The 19,641-nt window shown below is 32.8% G+C and overlaps 2 protein-coding genes across 2 annotated transcripts in view; one reads left to right on the forward strand and one right to left on the reverse strand.

Annotated features, from left to right (window-relative positions):
* nonC (serine/threonine-protein kinase Smg1) overlaps positions 1-19,641 on the forward strand; it is a 45,111-nt gene that overhangs the window by 12,344 nt on the left and 13,126 nt on the right. The gene's annotated exons all lie outside the window — the stretch shown is intronic.
* mAChR-C (muscarinic Acetylcholine Receptor, C-type) lies at positions 11-1,967 on the reverse strand. The gene is made up of 3 exons (XM_073978393.1): positions 1,407-1,967; positions 719-1,022; positions 11-432 (listed from the first exon to the last, which is right to left on the reverse strand). The coding sequence occupies exons 1-3, from the start codon at positions 1,823-1,825 to the stop codon at positions 31-33; spliced, it is 1,125 nt and encodes a 374-aa protein (XP_073834494.1). The 5' UTR covers positions 1,826-1,967; the 3' UTR covers positions 11-30.

Below are 19,641 nucleotides of genomic sequence, written 5' to 3' on the forward strand. Positions count from 1 at the left end.
GTAAGCATTTTGTATTTTTATTATTACATTCTATATTGTAGCATTATCCGTGGACGAAGATGACACAGTATAAATTGTTTGTAGTTGAACATCATTGCACTGGTATTTCCCAAGAACTCCTTCGGGTGTAAACTCTCTCGTTACCATTGCTGCACTTGATATTGAAAACCGTGTGTCCTTATAGACATCGATTGATGGTTTCTTGTGGCAGTTCGGGGATTTACAATGCATCAGTTGTACAAAAGCTCTCCTAAAATTTGAATTTTTCCATGAATAAATAAGTGGATTTAGTGCAGAGTTCGTCATGGCTAATGAGAATGCTGATTTATATAGAAGAGGTGTTGTCTTGTAGATCTCAAAAATCTGGGCACAAGCAACGATGAAATACGGCAACCAGCATAACGAAAAGCAACCCATAATGAAAATTACCACCTGCAATAAAGGTTAGATTAGTTTATTTTCTGCTTAGTGGTAGTTTACACTATCTATCAATGACATTTGACATGAAATTTTCCATCGTTATAAAGTCGCTAATTTGTGCAATATTGGGGATTTTCCTTACGCCGTTTACTTTTTGTGCCAACACCAGCAAAAATGCAATGAAATTACGACTCCACATTGTATGTGTGGGTATATATGGAATGTTTGTATTTCGTGTCATATGACATTTATGGCTAGTGTAAACACCACTTTAATAAGCCTCGTAACGTGTACATACCTGTACGGATTTCCAATCGGGATGTAGCAAATTGGAGGATCGTTTGCGCCTGATATTCCGCATTTGATTAGCTTGTTTAGAGGCTTCTTTCATTATCCGCCAGTACATTAGCAGCATTAGTATCCATATAATTGTGAATGATGGCGTTATTATTCCAGCCATATACCAAGGTGGTAGAACTTCATCAAATTCACATTGGTATGCTGTATTCCAATTATTCCAAAACATGGGTATGGCTGCTACAGTTGCTCCAACGGACCAATTAAACGTTATAACAAACGCAGCTACTTTGCGCGTCATACATCTGTAAAGAAAGAAAAACAAATTGGTTTTGATTGGTTACTGAAAGCGGATAATTTGAAGGTTTACATTTTTAAAAACACATTTCAAAATTACTGTGCCTGTTTTCGATTTAAAGTGCAAACGCATTCATTGTCGCAATGATGTTTAAAAATTCGGTGTCCCAATGTTCCGTTTAATAAAAATGTAAATAAATTAATTCAACAGTTTTAAACTGTAAAAAATCGTCAGCCAATTGAGAACATGAGTATTTTCAATGATTCATGAGCATTTAAGATTGTCCCGATATAGGTATATACTAATAGCACAAATCGAAAATTTAAATACAAGAATCCCAATAAAATTATACATCGGGGATAACTTCGTATTTTTGCAAATAACTACTCACCTTCTATAATGCAGCGCATACACTATAGCAATATAACGATCGACCGATATTGTTATAAGTGTCAGTATCGATACGCAACAAGCGAATATAATAAGAAAAAATCGAGTCAGACACAAGCCATGTTTACTGCCGAGAGTTGTGGTCAAATAAAACGACAAGTGATACGGTAATGTTAGACCGACAATAAAATCCGAAACGGCAAGTGATAGTATAAATAAATTCGAGATCAAACTGCGTAAACGGCGACAAGTGCGCACAGCAATTATCGTAAAGGCATTGCCGCCAAGTATGACAACAAACAAAACACCATTTGTAAAAGCCCATAGGGCAGTACCCCAGCTCAATTCAAAAACATTACTACTAATTGTCGATTCTGCCGTTGGTGTTACTGTGCTATATGTACTGTTATAGTTATTCATTGCGTTTGATCTCTCTCTGACATCGTCACACGTCCATTTCCCTAACCGTTTATACAGTTCATGGGGTTTCTTCTTATCAAGAAATACATGTAAACATAGAACATTTTCGGTAAACCTTTAGCTATGAAATATCTCACACAACCATGGAACATCAATGATTTGGTATTACACATGTTATTGGTTTGTTGCCAGAGCATGACTGTATATCATAAATATTACTAACTATATTAAAGTGGGTTATAACGTGGTTATGGCTTCCCGCATGATATTTTATCAACTTCTGGAGACGATGACTGAGTGAAAGCAAGTGGAAGTTGTAGTCAGAGAGACAATAGTCGAAGGATATATTAAAATATTCCTTCCTTTTTGATACATACTTCTTTTAAAGCAAATAGATGGATCATCTGGCATTTCAGTATGCGATTAGCCTTTTTATGACGAATATAACATTACGAAAGTTCATTCGATAGCGTTATTGTGTACAGTTCCTATTTTAGTAATAATATTCAAATTGAAATTTTTTAGGAATTATTTTTCATATATTATCACCCACACTCATATTCTAACATATTATTAACATGCACTGATAGACGGAACAAAACAAGACTTCATTTCAGATAACTGACCAACTGTGCAGTAAAATTGATAACACCAATAAAAACAAATATTCATACGCATTTCAAATATCTATTTTGAGTGAATGAACATTGAAAGGGTAGTTTATACAGCTATATTGGGAATAATAGCACCAACGGTCATACGCTGAACATTATGCATACAAATAACTGATGTATTTAAACGCGTATGCACATGTGAGCGTTGCACTGTGATTATAATAATTTATTCAGCTCTATTCTGAACGCATGAGCGATGGGTTTTTTTCCTTCTCCCACATAAAAATAGAAACATAAAATTTTTCCATTTCCCATCTCCCCTCTCATTCTGACAGCCCTATTGTGAACATGGGAGCAATTTTCCATGGGATCAAATTTTCCAATTCCTACACTATTCCTATTCTGAACGTTGCGAAAAGCTTTTTCGCGATGGAGAGAAGATGGCACAAAATGTGTATTATTTTGTAAATTAAAAAAAAAAAAAAAAACTTTTTTTAGTTTAAAAACAAAAGTTTCAAGTAGCCTTTCATTTTTAATTAAATTTTTAGCTACCCCAAACGTTTTTGTAACAAATATCCTTCCTGCTTGAAATTATCCATTTAAAGGAATGGATTGGAACATTAGAATTGAACATAAATTTATTTATTTATTTTTTTTTTTTTCAATTTCAATTTTTCAGTTTATTGCGTATAATATACAATATTAATTACATTTAACATTTGGAAAACAAGAGTTTAGAAATATAAAAATATCTGTTCTACTACATTATTAATAATTTAGTAATAATATTTAAGTGATTTGATTATGGTGTTTTGGGAAAATGCAAATAAAAACCCAATGAATTTAATTTAGTTTGTGTCGGGGTTTTAAAAGTACGATGACATTAGGTCATTGATGTGGCGGTATTGTGATGTTTGACATCTTTCTTTAAAATTGCTTGTCAGGATATTTATCCGATCCTGTACCATGACAATCCCTGTTAATTAGTGTAATCTGTTTGTTGAATACAACCAAGGAGTTTTTTATGTGACATTTGGCTGAAGAAGACCATACTGGAACACAGTAAAACATTATGGGTTGGAAAATCGATTTGAATATGATCATTTTGTTCTGGAAACTGAGTGTATGGAATATGACATTTAAAGTTCAATCTTCTGTCAAGTAGAACTCCAAGATATTTAACATTTTCCTTCCATTCAATATTAAAGTTGTTGGAGAGAATAGGCCTATTCCTGGTGAAGTAGATGGCATCAGTTTTATCGTGATTTAAAAGTATTTTCCATTTAAGGAAATATGAATTTAGAACTGATAATGCTGTCTCCAATTTTTCAATAATGTTTATTGAATATGTATCAGCACAAAGAATAGCAGTATCATCAGCAAATATAGAGGTTGTGCAGCAACTAAATGTTGGAATATCAGAAGTAAAGATGTTGTATAATATTGGAGATAAACATGATCCTTGAGGGCATGCGGCGTTAATACTCATTTCATTTGATGAAGTTGATCCAATAAAAACTTTAAAGGATCTTTCTTTCAAAAAGCTTTGAATCATTTTGATGAGAGATAATGGAACTTTTAGTTTGCTCAATTTATAAATAAGGCCATCATGCCAAACGGAATCAAATGGAGCTTTAATATCCAACAGGACCATTCCGGTAGATTTTCCGGAATTAAAATTTTCCGTTACCATATTTTTAATTTTGTAAACTGGGTGTGCTGTATTATGTATTGTTGGGGAGGGAGAACATTATGTACTTCAATGAAATGCAATATTTTATCTTTAATGATTGTTTCCAAATTTTACTTAAGGATGATAACAAACTTATTGGCCTATAAGACGCTGGATGGTCAGGTGGTTTGTTAGGCTTTAGCAATGGTATGGTTTTGGAACATTTCCAAGCAAGAAGAAAGTATGAAAACTTGAGACATGAGTTTATAATGAATTTAAGGTATTGTTTCCCCTTTTTAGGTAAGTTTTTTAAACATTGATTGTTTATATTATCAATGCCAGGGGATTTTTTGGTTTTCAATTTTTTTAATATGACCTCCACTTGCATCAAATTCACAAGGAACTCATTTTCAATGCTGGTATTCTGTTAATTAATTTCAAAAATTTTTGAGTTGACGTCAGATATTGTTGCAGCGTCACTAAGGTTATTGGTCAGGTTATGGTTATAGAGAAAATGTTTTGCAATTATATCGCAATTGTCCTCTTGGGAGTAATAACAGCTGTTGTTATAGGACAACGTTGGAATATTTTTCTTTTTCATCCTTAACATTTTGGAGACTTTCCATAGGGGGTTTGAAGATGGATGTAATTCTGAAAGCATTTTATTCCAGGACTTGTTTCTAAAAGTTATTAATTCTTGATTTATTTTTTATTTAAACGGTTCATAGCAACTCACTCTATCGCCAATATCTCTGAATCTTTTAAAATTTCTTTTGTATACGTTTCTATGTTGAATTAAAACTTTAATAAAGTTTCGTATCATCTTATTGTGTATACTTTTTTCAAGTTTGGGTACACTGTAATCAATTGCAGTTTTTATGGTGTCCGTAAATGTTGCAATATTAGAGTCAATTTGATTTATATTTCCATATAAAACATAATCATCAGGAGTGGATAGATGCTCGTTTATGAAACGTTTACAACGAGACCAGTTTGCCTTATTATAGTCGAGGTATATATCGGACGTAGTTCTTATATTCAAATTAACTTCACACATGACTGGTAAGTGATCAGAACTTAGATCATTTATGGTCTTGATAGAAACCACATTTTGAGAGATGTTTGTAAGAAAGATATCCAAATTTGATGGGCGCCTTCTTGAATCAGCTGGTATGTATGAATTTTCTGGCGATAAGACTACCTGAAGGTTGTTGTGTTCAAGTTTGTCATATCGTCGGTGTCATGCTTAAGTGTTCCATAAGCCATTTGCCTGATTCGAGAAAAACTCAAGTTAATGTTTAAGGCCAAACTGGATAAAAATATCAGTAGTTTATTTTAGTCATATATCTGTGATAGTCTAGAAGTTATGGCAAATTTTTATAATTGCAAAAAGTTGCTGAATTGTTCCATGGAATCTTTTTTTCATGTTTTTGGCAGTTTGTGTCACATGGAACACGTTTTGTCACATTTCAAACAAAACACTTCTTATCAATCGTGTTCCACCTCCCTTATATGAGGTGCTACTGTGGAGTTTAAAAATCAGGACTTAAAATGAAACATTTATTTTTCTCATAAATACCATAAGGACCATTATTATAGGTTTCCTTAACATTTATTTAAAGGATTTCCTCCAGTTATCACTATTTTTTGTGGTAAAAATTTCGATCGGACAAAACGGATTGATATTTTGCATTTCTAAGGTAACATAAAACATTTAAACGCGATTTTCTTATAATACAATTTTTGTATTCGGTTAGCTTCCAGTCGAATGGACGTTTTTGCGTATATTTTTGTGGACTTACATCAAAATTTTGTCTTTAAACTAGGGATTTTTTGTTTAAACGATTGATAAATTTTCGTTTTCATATAAAAATACAATATTCAAAAATATTTGGATTTAGAAACTATTATTCTTCAGTTTTTAAACCAATTTCTTTAAAATAATTTGTTCCATACGCCACACTTTTCCGTAACATGAAAAAATGGGCAATTTTTTGTTCCAAACGCCATCATTTTTGGTGCGGAACAATTCGTTTTTGTCTCTTTTTGTTCCATACGCCAAACGACATGGATATGGAACTAAAAAGTTCAAAGTTGTTTTGTTCCATACGCCAGACTTTATGCATATGGAACAAAACGACAAGATTTTTTGGGTCACAAAGCGGATATGGAACATACTGGCATCAAGAAACGATTTCTTAACACAGCGTTAGAGCTTCCACCAGGAAAATTGCATGAGAGTATATTTTAAACCCAATTGGATCCATGTCCAAACATTTGGCAGTTGTAGCACTGGGTAATTTTTCCTTTGTTGGGTTTTTGGTATTCCCAATGGACTCTCAGTTTGTTTATGTCTGCATAATTTTGACGCAACTCTTTTAATGTGATGGATTTTCTTTCGAAATATATCACGTAAATTATATTTTCAAATGGGCGATCCTTAGATTTTCTAATCACCAACTGAACATCCAAGCACTTAAGTCCCATATCAATGAGATATTTTTTGACAATTTTAGGATCCATTTTATCCATTTGTAGTAAAATAGCTTTGTATGGCCTTTCTTGTTTAGGAAGATATGTGAAGAACTCCATGCTGAATTGCTCACTTAATGCATTGCACATCAATTCCATATCTTCTTTCTTTGTTAAGAACATTTTTAATCCTATGGATGTTTTTCTTACTGAGTAAGAAGAAATATTTAGGATTCTGCATGAAATATGCACTTGTTCCACTTTGCATTTTAATATGGTAATTGGTGGAATTTTATCTTTAATCGTTTTATCGATAACTGTATCATCATTTATGTTATCGTCATCATCAGGATCCACTATTTGGAGAGGGAGAAAATAATTTTGATCTCTCTGGGGAGAATCATTTTTTTAGGTTTTTAGTCATGTTGTAATGCCCTGACGAGGCAACAACTTCATCGTCGCACAGTCTCTTAATTTTTCTTGATTTTTGTATTTGCTTCTACTCTTCTCAATTGTAAGAAGAACAAGCAGGAATATCTGTAATTATTGTTTTTGTTTTGTTAATGGAGTTACTAAGAACAAAAAAACACGTCTGCACAATTCAATGTAAACTATACGACTGATTTTTTTTATTTTTTTTATTGTAACATTTTGTAAAGTAAGCCTTAAGGCCAATTAGTCGAAGATCACACTAGAACTAGAGTGGTTTCATTGAAACTTTTAGGTATTTATATATCGAGTTCCCCACTACAGCAACTTTAAGATATCACTCTACTGTGAAACTCGACCTAGGAACCTTTGTTTTCATGAACATGTTTCAATCAAACTCCCTAGTGTGACCTTCGACTTAGTTTTACAATATTCATAAGAAGAGTTCCTACTCCAAAATATAGTAATATAAATAGTGTATAAAAATTCATATCTAAATACAAGTTATTTATAAGCTAAATTCATAAAGCTAAAACTATAATTTAAAGTTATAAATATGTAATTAAAGTTATAAATAACGCAGAGCGAAGTAGAACGCGCTATAAAATCATTGAAAGACAGAAAGGCTACAGGACCGGACGAAATCCCATCAGAATTACTGAAACTTATTGATTGCAACAATATACACCTACTAGTCAACCTTTTTAACTACATATGTATACAACACTGGAAACTATCCAGAAGAATGGCTAAAATCAACCTTCATCGCAATACCCAAGAAAAATAATGCAAAGCAATGCAGTGACTTCAGACTCATTAGCTTAATGAGTCATGCCTTGAAGACATTTCTCATGATTATTCATAGTAGAATATACAAAATACAGTTGAACCTCGATTATCCGTGAATCGATTATCCGGGAACCTCCATTATCCGTAATAGAAAAGAAATGTTGGACTTTTTTCATTTCTTCTATTTTTCGTTATAAACTTCATTGCACGGGAGTAAAAACACACTTTCCAATTAATCTGATTAAGCAAACAAAAGGTAAACAAAGAAAACTGGAAATTCTTCCGTATTACACAATTTTTGTATTTATGGTATCACAAAAACCATGGGACAAAGTCAATTCAGATGAATCTGATGATGATTATGTTATATATCCTTCTAAAATTTGGTGGATTACAATAACAAATAACAAATAAAAATTGCAGATTTTCATATTATTGTACAATATTATGTCATTTTTACTTAAAAAAATATGTTTAAAAACTGCATAAGAGCATTGCCTCCATTATCCGGGAAAATCGATTATCCGTAATGCCTCCGGTCCCGACCATTACGGATAATCGAGGTCCGACTGTATATGAAGCACACATGGGAAATACCCAATTTCGGTTTAAAGAAGGAATGGGTACAAGAGAGGCATTATACCCCAGCGAAAAGTTTGCCTCCAAAGAGGCAGTTAAATGATATGTACAAGTGATTTGGAAGTGCATCAAATTATGCATTTTCACTCATGATTTTTACAAGGGAGTGACCCCGGAAAGAGGCACTCCATTGCACCGCATTTTAACTGACCCTTTGGCATTGCATTTTAACTGAACCTTTGGCACTGCATTTTAACTGACCCTTTGGCATTGCATTTTAACTGACCCTTTGGGATAGAATAGGAGGCAGTCCAGAGCACATGTTTTGATATTGTCTTAAATGGGTTTGATATTGTCTTCCCATAAGATTTCGACATGTACTCCACAGCACTCCATTGGGAAATTTTCTTCTCGTGAGTTACCGGAAAAATGTTAAATTAAATATTATTTAGTTTGTATTAACAAATGTTTAGAAATGTTAACACGAGTATCTTTTTGTAATATATTCCGCTGCCTGTAGAGATATATAAACTGATTTATGTACATGTAGGGATCTCTAACAACTGCTAATAAAATGTAGTGAACGGAGTGCCTTTTTCACGACTCCGTTTGCACTGCATCCGGATGCTGTTAAATTGTGGGGAATTGGAGTGCCTTTTTCACGACTCCGTTGAACTGCCTGCGGATGTTGTTAAAATGTGACAAATGTGATGTGATTCTTTGGATTGCATCCAAATGCGGTTAAAATGTGAGGAATGGAGTGCCTTTTCTACGACTCCGTTTGAACTGCATAAAAACATGCCGTGAAAGAACTAGTCTACATTGCACCACTTCCAATTTATTTTGCTGGGACTGCATCCAAATTATAACACAAAAATGTAGGGATGCCCAGAAAGATGTATTCATGTGTTTTATTGACTACGAAAAAGCATTCGATACCGTCAAACACGATAAATTAATGGAAATATTACATGATATAGGAATGCAAGACAATGAACTTATGTGCATAAAAAGTCTCTATTGGAATCAGTCGGCAAGAATTTAAGTACATAAGTGGAGAACCAACAAAAGAAATTTGTATCTCAAGGGGGGTTAGACAGGGCTGTCATCTATCTCCCTTACTATTTAATGTATATTCAGAGAAAATATTCCAAGAAACGCTAGAAGGAGAAAACGTCGGAATAAAAATTCATGGGAAAATAATTAATAACATAAGGTATGCGGACGATGCCACGTTACTGGCTGGAAGCATATCCGGTCTCCAGAAACTTGCACGTGTAAGTGAGAAATATGGCCTTAAAATAAACATGAAGAAGACGAAATATAGGGTCATAAGCAGAAAAAATCCCCATGCAGATGTGACCTTGAAACTACAAGGTACAGAAATAGAAAGAGTGCGATCTTTTAAATATCTAGGGATACTAATAAACGACCAATGGGATCCCTCGAAAGAGATTAAAAGTCGTCGCGAGACGCTTTTTGTAAATACAATAAACTTATGAAAAGCCATGACATAAACGTAACAACGAAAGTACGTTTTATAAAATGCTATGTTTGGTCGGTGCTGCTATATGGAACAGAAGTTTGGACGCTCAAATCCTCTGATGAAAGAAAATTGGAAGCCTTCGAAGTGTGGATTTACCGGCGAGTACTGAAAATACCATGGACTACGAAAATTTCTAATGACGAAGTACTAAGAAGGATGAATGTAAGCCGGCAGTTAATAACAACAATAAAAAGGCGCAAAATAGCATATCTTGGACACGTATTAAGGAACAACAAATACAACATTTTACAAGCAATTTTAAAAGGAAAAATTGATGGAAGGCGCGCTAGAGGAAGAAAAGAAACATCTTGGCTCAAAAACATCATGAACTGGATAGGTTATACCGACGAAACTGATCTGCTGAATGCTGCAAGGCACTGAGAGCTGACAACCACTATACAATAACATAAATATAATGCGATAAATATTAAAAACAAAATGAATTGTACGATCACTTATATCCGGATAACGGATGAGTAAATAAAGAAGAAGAATTGTGTTTTTATCATAACACATTAATACAACAGGATATGTGAGGTATTACTCATATGTTGATCTAATGTATAGAAGAAAGCCCTTTCGAAAAGTAGAAATATAGAAATTGGAAGAATAAACAAATGGGAAAAGAAATTTCGAAATTAGTTACACCAAATTATTATTGCATACTTTAGGGAGCTGAAATATTTTTTTATAATAAAAAATGCATATTTGCATTGAATAATATATAAATATAAAATATATAAAATAATAGGAACTTTTTAATTTTGTAAAGAAGTTTTATGTTCAGTCCTATTCTGAACGCATGGAAGTTGAGCATTTTTTTCCATTCCCACATTTTCGTATTCTGAATAAAATTTCGTGTGTTATCGAAAAAATAGTAAAATTAGTAGTTTTTTTGTAAAGAAAAAGAGTCATGGTTGATTCTATTCGGCCAACAGATTTAGGAGGATGCAGAAAATTTCTCATTTCGTTTAATTTTCTGGTCACTCTTATTGACCTGTTTATCGACACAGACTCAGCGGTTAAGAGAACTGATGAGGAAGTTTGGCTGCTTCCGAAACTATAGTCTTCTCTGCCTCCGCTCGTAGTAATCAATCAAGGGGGTAACTGTTAAACATTTTGTTTCTTCAAATATTGAAGCAACAAAATATGGACTTCAGCTGAAATAAATGCACAACATGGAAAATAAAATATTATTATTTTTTGTGATTCCTTACTGTAAGTAAAAGTTTAAAATGAATTAATTTCTATTCATTAAATGTTAAATCTACCGATATAGTTCAGGTTTTTAGCAAATATGGGTATAAATACGCTTTGTGATCACGCTACTCAAAAATCGTTAAAATTTTACATAAAGAAGGAAATTCGTATAGAAAAATTACAGAAAAGTTTGGAATTTTCAAAATAATGGTGGAGGATGCAGTTAAGTGGACTCCAAAAAACGAAAGTCGAAGTAGAAATCCAAATATTACACCTGTAATATTAAGACGAGTTATTCGATGAGTAAAAAATTTCCTTTTACAACATCTTTAGAAATAAAAAATGGCATAAATATTAATATTGACACGTCAACAATTCGAAAAATGCTCTTTGGTGACCACATTAGAGCTCACAGTCCCAGAAAAGTATAATTTTAATCGAAAAATAATGCCCTATCCAAGTAGTGGTGTAGGGTATAGAAATATGAAACAAATAATACAGATTGCTAGAAATCACATCGCTTGGACTAAGAAAAATTGCGTAACATTTATTGGTCCGATGAAACCAAAGTTACGTTTTTGTTCCGATAGAAGAGGTCATCATGTTAGAAGACCTAAAAATCAATAATATAACCCAAAATATACTTTGAAGGCGGATAAATATGGCAGAGGTAACATCAAAGTGTGCGGCTCATTTTCTTACTAAGATGTGAGGTCTCTATACCGTATTCAACGTAATATGAAATCATTAGATTACATTGACATTTTGAAAAGTATATAAAAGTATGCTGAAGAGGACATTCCTCTCAAATGAGTCTTCCAGCAGGATAATGAAGCAAAGCATACGACAACATGAAAAAAGGGGTTTCAGGACAATTAAGTTAAGTTGTTAGAATGGACCGCACAATCCCTTGATTAACGCAGCACAGCAAATAAAAACAAATCAAGTTCAAAAGAATTTTTGTCAATAATTATTAAAATATATTGGAAAATAACCATAATATATGCAATCTTTACAACTTTTATTAATTTTCGTAATATAACCTTCGGGTTTTTAATCAGATGACCATTGTGTTAGTCTCAACTATTACGACAACGATCACACAAACGTACATACATATATGGCAAATTATTCCATTTTCCGAAATGCCTTTTCTTGAATAGGATCATGACACAACTACCAAAGTAGTGGTATCGTATAGCGGGCCATACACTATAAAATTGGCTTGTCCATCCGATGAACGCTTGATAAGTGTGTAGCAAAGCATTCAATCAGCCTTCAATCTGCAACCTAAATCTTCAAATTTTGCTCTAAAAACGAATGAACTTGAATTTGACAATTTTGAAAATAAATCATATTCATCGGATTGATTGGGTTTCATTTTAAAAATCAAAACTATTTTGATTTTCCTCATAAAATACACACACACATTCTCATATTTTGAAAAATTTACACATACTAATACAAATATTGACATCACCCAGTTGTTCGGGTAACTAGGGAATAACTAGCAATTTTGCTAGCTACTGGTAAACACCCCTAGTTACCACCCAATCTACTCGCAATGCTATAGACTGGTGAATTTAACATGGCGATGTCATAGGAAGGGGTCTATTGTCCCCCCACTGCATTACCAGTAACCACCCAATTCGATAGTCGTGTGAGAGGCAATCGTCTCTTCATAGCATTACCAGTAACCAGTCAAATCGATAGTCTTGGGAAACCCAATTGTCCCTTCACTGCATTATCAGTAACCAGTCAATTCGGTACTCAGAAATGATAGCCAAAACTACTAGTAACTTGAAGTCATTTATTTTATTACATGGAGTGCAAATATTTTATAAAGGACAATATAATCTTGTATACATATTGATCTTGATCCTTGATACTGGAACTAGTGTATGACTACTTGATACAGCGACTTATGTTTATTTGGTCCTCGGAATGTTTTTCTCGGGGGTCCTTCAGATCATTCAAAAGTTCCTGGAATAAAATGTATAGAAGTTTAATGAAATGGCGCGATAATGAATTGTGTCAAGATATGTATCAATACTTACCACATATATATTATAAATATTCTTCTTAAATAATTCATCCTTTCTATGATTTAGCTCGTAACACGTTCTTTTTTGCATCTTAAAGTTTTTCACAATAATTTTCAATAATTTTCTTATTTTCTTATTTATGAATAAACAAAATGACAGAACATTTTTTTTTCTATTTTGTTAAAAAAAGAAATATTGTTGAAAAGAGATTACAAGAGAGAAACATTGTCGATTACACTATCCATCGGTAGTCTGTAAAATAGTCAATATATTACACGCCGCATTACCTGTAACTAGTGAATTGACATGATAGGCAGGGAAGACCATTTCCTGTGGCAAAAGCAGGCTATAGGCTATTTTGTGTGCCATTTTTGGGTGTAAAGTAACTAGGATCAATTAGTAACTAGTTACATGCCTATGTCAAAGTAGATAATTGCTATTTATTGAACAACTGGGCAAAATTTGTAGTAGTATGTGTAAATTTTTCAAAATATGTGTGAGAATGTGTGTGTGAATTTTATGGATTGAGGAAAATCAAAAAAGTTTTGATTTTCAAAATGAAACCCAGTCAATCCGATGAATATGGTTTATTTTAAAATTGTCAAAAAGCAATTCTGGAAAAAAGAACATTGCGTTTGTGAAGAAATAAAAAAATTAAGTTCATTATTTTTTAGAGGAAAAATTTAAGATTTCGATTGCAGATTGAAGGCTGATTGAATGCTTTGCTACACACTTATCAAGCACACACATACGTAAGGGGTTCATCGGCTTGGCAATCAAATTTGATAGTGTATGCCATGCTTTAGATTCAATGAAAAAACGAATTTTATTTTTTTTTGGAGATACGTCTTCGGAAATTTATGGTGACGATATGTGATAACACGCAAAAATATGTAATAATCGAGAAAAATATCCGAATTTATCTTTTTGATTTTTTTTAATATGCAAAATACTAGTTCTAGCGATCATTAGGAATATGTAAAACTAGCGATGTATTCGTTAAACCCCTAACTAAAATTATTCCGAATGGAAATCAACATACAATTTTTAAATTCGTTACAAACTTAAAAAAGTTCCTATTACTTTATGTTTGCCTAGTAATTAAAAAATGCTTACACCAGTTCGCAAATTTTAAAGAAAATGTGCTTATTAGTACAACACCACACAACGTTGGACTCCATTCAATAAAAAATCCATAAATCAATGCACGGTTGTTGAATTAGGTGAGTTGTGCTTTTGCTAATCTAATTCAAAAACCGTGAATTCAATGCAAATATGCATTTTGTATACTCTTCTTCTTTATTTGCCTATTCGTCATACGAATGTTGGCGACCATTACAATTGCAAAGAAACAATGGATTTTAAATAAAAAATTTCAAATAAATTCATAGATTTTTCACAATATCGGCAAATATGTCTCTGCTTCTGGCAGCACTAAGTAGGTGTCCCACGTCTCGTATTCCAGTCCATTCTTGAATATTCGCAATCCAACTCAATTCCTTTCGGCCTTTAGGAGTTTTTCCTTCTATTCTTAATTTTATGATATCCTGCAAGAGCTTGTATTTTGAATTCCTCATGATATGTCCTCTATGTCTCTCTATTTCGATTCATTTTTCGAAGCACTTCATTGTTTGAAACTAAGGCAGTCCTTGGTATTTTTTAAATTCGGCGGTAGATCCACATTTCGAAGGATTCTAATTTCTTCACGTCTAATGATTTTATTGTCCATGCCTCCATAGCGTATAGTATTACAAAACAAAATTACAGCCCCAAAAGTATGCTATAATGATTTGGTGTAACTAATTTTGAAATTTCTTTTCCAATTTTTTGATGTTCCCACGTCGTTAAGAGTATGGAAAGCGTGGGAATGGGAAATTTTGATCCCAACGGAATCAGTTCCCAATGTTCAGAATAGTTATGTTAGCGTTTTAACGAGTATATCGCTTGTTCTATTTATTCCTAATGATTAGACAGCGGAATTTTAGGCAACCCCTATTTGTGATCCGATTGATGTCAACTTTTGGATGATCGTATTTTGCATATTTATTAAAAAATCAAAAAGATACATTCTGATATTTTTCTCGATTATTACATATTTTTTATTCACATTTATTACATATTCACATTATATTGACACATCTTTTACGCCTAATCGGTATTAGGTAAAACAAAACATCATCACATCAAAACAAAAATCGTTAAAAATAAACGACCAATAAAAAGTAGTCGAAAGTCCGAAACCTCCTCCCAATATATCAAAATTCCTGCTAACCCCTTTACGCAATAACAAATTGTAATAAAGTCTGTACCATTTATTACTTTTCATAGAATGCATTTCCAAAGCCATCATCATATCTTAATCCCACATGCCAACAATGACTCTAAAACCAAGTTTTAGAATTCCAGCTCTGTTCCTACACCCTATTAGACCGACACCAAATTAAGACCGTACTTTTCATAAATTTATGGTACGTATTTCTTAAACCAACCCCATATACCAACGTTACACACCAGCTCTGTCCCTATACCCAATAACAACTTGAGTACCATTAGAGATTTTGTTCAGCGGTTTCGCCTGGGCGATGATATATGTATGTACATGTCACTCACCCACTTATCACTAAGCTCTTTTATTTATATAGATTTTCCAATATATTTTAATAATTAATGCCAAAAAATTCTTTTTAAATTGATTCGTTTTTATTTGCTGTGCTGTTAATAAAATCAAACATGACTCTTTTTCTCGTATGTCAATACAAAATATCGATTTGTAGTATCAAAAAATATGTGCTCTTTTTAACTCAAGAAATCCGTCCTCGGAATGATGAAATTGTTTCGTTCGATACTTTATGGATCTAAGACGCTAAAAATTACAACAATTGTCGTAGTATATCATTTTCCATCAAAATCTGAAGTACTAATACATATATTACAGTACATTTTCTATAAAGCAATATCCCCGCATACTTGTCATAAAAATATGAATTTTCTTAAAACTTTTTTTCAAACTCCCACACTGTTTGCTGGGGGAGATTTTTCCCAAATTCTCCCACTATTCAAGATAGAGAATGCATAAAATCCCAATTCGAACTTCATTCAGAATGAGGGGTGATGGGAAATGGGAAAAAATTACCAACTCCCATGCGTTCAGAATAGGGCTGATAATTTTATAATTCCTAACAAATTTAAAAAAAGTTCCTATAATTTTATACACAAAAATGTGTTTTCCCTAATAATTAAAAAAAGGCATACACCAGTTTACACATTTTGATGACTAGGAATAAATAGAACAAGCGATATACTCGATAAAACTGTAACATAAATTATTCCGATTGGACATCAACGTATAATTTTTAAATTCGTAACAAACATAAAAAAAGTTCCTATAATTTTATACACAAAAATCAACCTTATTACGGTTGGCGTTGTCGTATCCAAAATTGCAAACTGACGTGTCGTAACGTCTAATTGGTATTATGTATGTATTTGTACAAAAAAGCAAAAATTTAAATTTTTAAAAAAAATTTTTGTAACAAAAATTTATAAAATTATTAGTAGATCATTTTTAAACTATTAATTCAGAAGAACAACTAACCCTACAGTTTTTACAATAAAAATAAGTGTTCGGCGTAGACGTTTTTGTGGTCGATGGCGTAGTCGTTGTCGTAGAGATATTTTTTGGTACCACACGTAACATTTACGACAACGACAATTTTTTTCTCACACAAAATTAAAAAAATATATTTTTTAATTGTAAAACAATTCGTTTGAAATCATCTCTTGAACAAAAACTAAGAAATTTGCATTGCATGAATCGTTATATGAGGACTCTAGCAGATTTTCAATAGAAAGTTTGTCATCTTATAAAAACACGAAATGTATCTTATGCAAATGAATAAAAGTAGTAAAGTTTGTATTTATTTGTTACGCCATACGCAATATAATAATCCGTTCTGGGAATTACGAATGTATTTCTTTCGATATGTTAAGGATATAACATGCTATAAAAGTCAAAAATTGTCGTTGTATATCATTTTTCATCACATAGAAAATGTAACGACTACGCCTACGACGTCTACGTCACTTGAACGTCTACGACTACGCCAACCGTAATAAGGGTGAATGTTTTTTCACTAATATTAAAAAAAAAAAAAAAACAAAAACATACATCAGTTTCCACATTTTGAAGAGTATGTATTTGTTAGAATACTGAAATAATAAGACCTTACAATAAAGCTTTACGTTCACTCAATTCAGCATTACACACACATAATTCACCTAATTCAAAAACCGTGCGTGCATCTGGTATATTAAAGCAAAATTACAGCTCCCTAAGGGGCCAAATACATACAACAACCACATGAAAAATGTGTAAGTTTGTTCTTGAAGTTTTCATGTGGTTGTTGTAACGCTGCATTCAACAGATCGTATGAATAATTTTCTGAAATTAATTTCGAAATTCCTTCTCCCATTTTTTGATTCCCGCCAGGGTTTAAAAGCCAGCATCTAAAAATATTAGCATTAGCTGTACACTTCAACTGCTACACAATATTCACACACACGGCTTAATAAGCAACCGAACGCATATTTATTTTTGTACATTTTTGCTTATTTCGCTTTTTACGCCCCTAATCTTTTTTTCGTTAGGCATAATCGACAACCACGCTACATATTTAGCAGTCGGCTGGCCATTAGTCGCAGCGAATTAGCCTCAGAGGGTGTTTTTTGTGATTAGAGTTGCCAACGCAGTAATAAAAAATATGTCATTTAATGTCAAAATGCTCCCATCATATGGTAGAACCTAAAGAATACTAATTATTATTGTTTAAAAATAAAAAATATATTTTGAACGGCTTCACCAAAAATTCACATGTCATTTGAACGCAAAAGTGGAATTAATTATATCGTGATTTTTAATGCATTACACTGGTAACCCTGATTTAAAAAACAATTGTTTGCTGAAAACATGGCTAATGCTTGGTTTACATTTACGAAATCCACTCGATTTCAACTGTCAAATCCATAGGTTAAACGTCAAATGAAATCCAGATGAGATTTCATTTTACGTTTGAGCTATGGAATTCACAGTTGAAATGGAGTGGATTTCGTAAATGTAAACCAAGCATAAGCCGTTGAAAGTTTGTTGCTTATTCTCTTTCTGATATGCGTTGATTATGTGTGCTGCAAAATATGAGTATGCGTGTCCGATGCTTTTTTATTATAGTTTTTTTTTTTTTAAGAATATCAAATAGCATCAGCATCGCTAGCTATTTTTGTGAAATTTGTTGTTACATGTTGCCGTTGTTCATTGTTGCTAAACATATTTCGAAGAAATGTTAGCAGGCAAAGCTGCAAACATTCGGTGCTTTTGCTAATATGGCGTTAGCATTTTAAACCCTGATTCTCGCACTTCGCTGTTGGTATGCAGGGTAGAGGATAGTTAAGTGGTTTTGCCGTACACATTATTTTATGTTTTTTAATATATTATTTTATATTTTTAGAAGTATCGTCAACATTTGCTAGTTTTTTTTTATAAAGCATCCGATTAGACGATTTACTAAGACGATTCGAATTAAAATTCGTTCGAACTCCTTCTGTTGCTTTGAAAATATTTGATACAATTTTGTTTTAATCAAACAAAAAAAAATCCACAATAACAGGAATTTGGCAATAATTCGACCGAATTTGAATTCAAATCGCCTTAGTGAAATAGGGTTACACAATTTGTTTTCATCTAGATCTACCTCTTTACTTATACCATCGTTCTTTTTTGAGTTTATCGTTTTTGGAATCATTTGTCAAACCATATTAAATTATTTTCGTACTTTTTATCCAAATATATAAATCATCATTTTATCCAAATTAATTGATAGTTTGTTAATTTATCGTTATCGTATTAAGTGCAATGCAGAGTTATGATTTCACAAAATCTTTAAATGCAGTCCACACGGAATTATGCAAAATGCACTCCGTTCGATACATTTTAGAAGCACTCACTTAAAGATCCCTACAGGCACAAGCCAATTTGTTGATCCCTACAAAAGACGTCGCAGTCTTTTTTCCAAATATAAACAAGTGAGCAAAGGCTATAGTCGGGACGGGGCCGACCATGTGATACCCTACACCACTACCCCTGTGCATACGCTGTTCACTGGTAAGCATTTCTTTTAGGGAATATAATCCGACTACCACCAAACATAATATGCCTCTTTCTCTCTGGGACCTCCATAAACAACCAAAATTTCGTGACCATCCGATCAAAATTGCGACCTGTAGAGTGATTGCAAAAAATGGAAGAATTGGATGCATTACCAACTATTGTGGTATCTCCCTTGTTTGACCACCTTTGCCAACCCACTTTACACCAACGTACAGGTAATATTTTCTTCTTCCATTGACAGACTTTGCCGTTGAAATACCCCTACTAGAAACCGATGATTCACAAAGATTAAATCTTTGAATTTCTCTCC

The sequence above is a fragment of the Musca autumnalis genome, unplaced genomic scaffold (assembly GCF_047663935.1).
Source record: "Musca autumnalis isolate F117 unplaced genomic scaffold, ASM4766393v1 scaffold_3, whole genome shotgun sequence".
Classification (NCBI taxonomy): domain Eukaryota; kingdom Metazoa; phylum Arthropoda; class Insecta; order Diptera; family Muscidae; genus Musca; species Musca autumnalis.